At 35.9% G+C, this 3342-nt stretch overlaps 1 protein-coding gene across 2 annotated transcripts; it reads right to left on the bottom strand.

Moving 5' to 3' along the window:
- Positions 1-255: 255 nt before the first annotated feature.
- Positions 256-2955, bottom strand: LOC130936706 (UDP-glucose 6-dehydrogenase 3-like). Of its 2 annotated transcripts, XM_057866849.1 has the most exons (3): positions 2731-2784; positions 2437-2565; positions 256-2089 (listed from the first exon to the last, which is right to left on the bottom strand). In XM_057866849.1, exon 3 carries the CDS (start codon positions 2067-2069, stop codon positions 609-611), a length of 1461 nt encoding a protein of 486 aa, XP_057722832.1. In that variant the 5' UTR covers positions 2070-2089; positions 2437-2565; positions 2731-2784; the 3' UTR covers positions 256-608. The 2 variants fall into 2 exon arrangements, with proteins under 2 accessions (XP_057722832.1, XP_057722823.1); XM_057866840.1 differs by lacking the exon at positions 2437-2565 and having other exon boundaries at positions 2731-2955.
- Positions 2956-3342: the final 387 nt, after the last annotated feature.

Raw genomic sequence — 3342 nt, 5'->3', positions numbered from 1 at the left:
AATTTAACATAAAATTATAAATAATATGATAATTGTTATAATATGATAATCAATTATTTTAGTGATTATTTCAAATTTTTATAAAAGAAAGATTGTGAATTCAATACTCATTTTCTTCACTACATCTATAATTTTTACATATATATTATATAATATATTAGGGGTGCGGATAAAGTAGGATAGAATATACCATACCCGCAGTCAAATTCGCACCGTACCCTCCCTTATTCTACCTTATCTTATCCACAGGTTAAATACTCGCAAATAAAATATATATTACCATATCCACGCAAATAGAATATATATTACCAGTCCTACCAACCATGTATCCTATGTAGTATGTATGGCCATTGATGTTTGGCATACTGAAAACCACTGCCCATCTCATTTCTCTAGTTATTCTTGCAATTGGTTTAACTACTAAGTACAAGCCAACTGTTCTAAAAACCAAAAGGATGTAGAAACCTCAAGTCTAATAACACAATACCAAAATGGCAGAATAGTGTCGACTAATCTATGTAGCTGATATAGTAGGATAAAACTCTCTTGTTGTTCCATTCAACATCTGCCTTATTATATATTATAGTGATAAAATGCACGAAAGCAAATCAAAAGGGCACTGCTGAATTGACAGAGTTGTTGAGCCATTGTTCTACTGGGCTCCCAATTGAGTAAACAATGAACCCAATCTCCCTCAGTTTCCCAACATCCAAAATGTTCCTACCATCGAAAACAAATGCTGGCTTCTGCATGTCATCAAACACTCTCTGGAAATCAATTCCCTTAAACTCATCCCACTCTGTAAGAATGCATATACCATGAGCATCCTTAGTTGCCTCATAAGCATCTTCAGCTATGTCAACATGTTCCAAGCCATTGGAAGAGCTAGAACTCAATGGCTGCAGGTGAATTGGATGGTCCCATTGAACATTATTCATTGACAAATCCTTCTTGATCTGATCCGCGCTCACTCGCGGATCATATATGCTCAAGCATGCATCATCACCTAAAAGACCTTTGCAAACATCAATAGCAGGAGTTTTTCTAGTGTCACTGGTGTCCTTCTTGAATGCAAATCCAAGAACTGCAATCTTCTTACCAGAAACTGTGTTGAACATGGATGACACCACTCGTTGGACGAATCGGCTCTTCTGGTAGTCATTCACCTTGATCACTTGCTTCCAGTAATTCGCCACCTCGACAAGGCCATTACATTCACAAATATACACCAAATTGAGTATGTCCTTCTGGAAACAAGAACCACCAAAGCCAACACTGGCATTCAGGAATCTCGGCCCGATTTTCGGGTTCTTGCTTAGTGCAAGGGAAACCTGAGAGACTTGAGCACCAGTGGCCTCACACAGTGCTGACATTGCATTGATTGATGAGATCCTTTGAGCCAAGAATGCATTATCAGCTAACTTGGAAAGTTCTGCAGACCAAATGTTTGTTGTTATGATTTTGTCTTCACTCACCCAATGAGCATATATATCCTTCAGTTTCTTGATTGCTTCTTGGCCTTCAGGGCCTTCATTCCCTCCAATTAGGACCCTGTCAGGTTCTAGAAGGTCCTGTACAGCTGTCCCCTCTGAAAGAAACTCTGGATTCGACAGAATCTGATACTTGATTCCCTTGCTCTTATGTGCTAAGATTTGTTCTATTGCCTCGGCCGTGCGCACCGGGACAGTAGATTTTTCAACAACAATCTTGTCTGAGGTGCACACATCAGCGATCATCCGGGCTGCGCTCTCCCAATAAGTCAAGTCAGCCGCCTTGCCGGCTCCAAGGCCTCTCGCCTTTGTCGGCGTGTTCACCGAGACAAAGATGATGTCAGCTTCTTGGACATGCCTCTCCACATCTGTGCTGAAGATGAGATTTTTCCCTCTGCATTGTTTCACCACATTTTCTAGGCCAGGCTCATAGATTGGGAGTTTGTCACTGTTCCATGCTGATATGCGAGATTGAGATATGTCAACCACAGCCACTTCAATGGAGGGGCATTTTAGAGCAATAACTGCCATTGTAGGACCCCCTACATACCCTGCCCCTATTCCACATAGCTTCACCATTTTTCTTTGGTTACTTCAACCTGTCATGCATTTTTTTTGCATCAATTCAAGACTCTAATAAGCAATTCAGCAAATCAAAGAAGGAATACTAGAACATAACAGAGTAATTACTCTCGATTGACCCCTCCGTCGTTACTAATTTGTCTTGTAATAAAATCTTTTTAGGAACTTTTTTATTCAATATACATGTTAAAAATTCGATTGAAAGCGTGGAGAGGCCAATTACCAAAATGTCCTATCTGAAATTAGGTGGAACCAATTTGAGTGTTTAGTGTTGTTTACTCTACAGCTGTGCAGCAAAAACACACTCCAACTAATTTCTAGAAGAAGCATTAGTACAGAGTTGAATTACAGTTGAGTAACTAACTTGATGTGGTAGCTTGACTAATCATATGACTTCCATGGTAATCATCAAAACAAATATTGGCAGGTTCATGCATCAGATCCTCAGAGTTACAAGTACTATGTGGTACTACATGCTTATTTGAACATCTAACTAAAGAAGTTTGAATAAGGTTGAAGACAAAATTAAAATTGAACAAGGTTAATCTCAAAGTTCAGATAATAATAATAATAATAATAATAATAAAATCACATAAAGGATCAGAAGTCAGGACAAATATTAAACACAAAGAAATGATATGTGAAAAATTTTGGTTACCTTATAGTTGTGAATATGAAGTGTTCAAAAAGTAGAAACTTGTTATCAGAGAAGACCAAAACTCAGCTAAGCAAGAAGGCGGTATCTGTATCCTTATATACTGACTCTGAAAATTATCTATCTTTGAATTTTACACATTTGATTTTTCTTTCAAATGTTGTATTTTACAAGTTACTTTTCAAACTTGACTTGGTGATTCATGATAAAAGACATGCAATCCATTATCTACTATTTGCTTTGCTACAGACACTTGGCAAATTCAAGTAACTTTTTCTTTACCAAAATCACATGTGCTGGCAATGCTGCTCTGCAATCCATATTTTGGGTTGGTTTGGGGCTGCTTTTAAAAAAGTATTTATTTTTATTTTTTTTTAAAAAAAGTAATAGACAAAAATTATTTTATATTTAAATAAATTTTTTAAAAAAATATTTTTTATTTTTTTTAAAAACAAAGTATTATTAGTTTTTTTAAAAAAATAAATAATTTATTTTTTTAATAAAAATATTTTTTTTAAAAGACGTATTCAAATAAATTTTGGATTAGTAGGTTGACTTTTGAAGAAAGTACTTTTTTTAACAAACAAAAAAGAGTAAAGCTAGGAGCTAAAAGCA

This window comes from Arachis stenosperma, chromosome 1 (genome assembly GCF_014773155.1).
Source record: "Arachis stenosperma cultivar V10309 chromosome 1, arast.V10309.gnm1.PFL2, whole genome shotgun sequence".
Taxonomy (NCBI): domain Eukaryota; kingdom Viridiplantae; phylum Streptophyta; class Magnoliopsida; order Fabales; family Fabaceae; genus Arachis; species Arachis stenosperma.
This window is presented reverse-complemented; position numbering and strand designations above follow the sequence as displayed.

Excerpts from the sequence above, each read along its gene's own strand:
- LOC130936706 (XM_057866840.1), bottom strand. The coding sequence starts at position 2,069 with ATGGTGAAGCTATGTGGAATAGGGGCAGGGTATGTAGGGGGTCCTACA.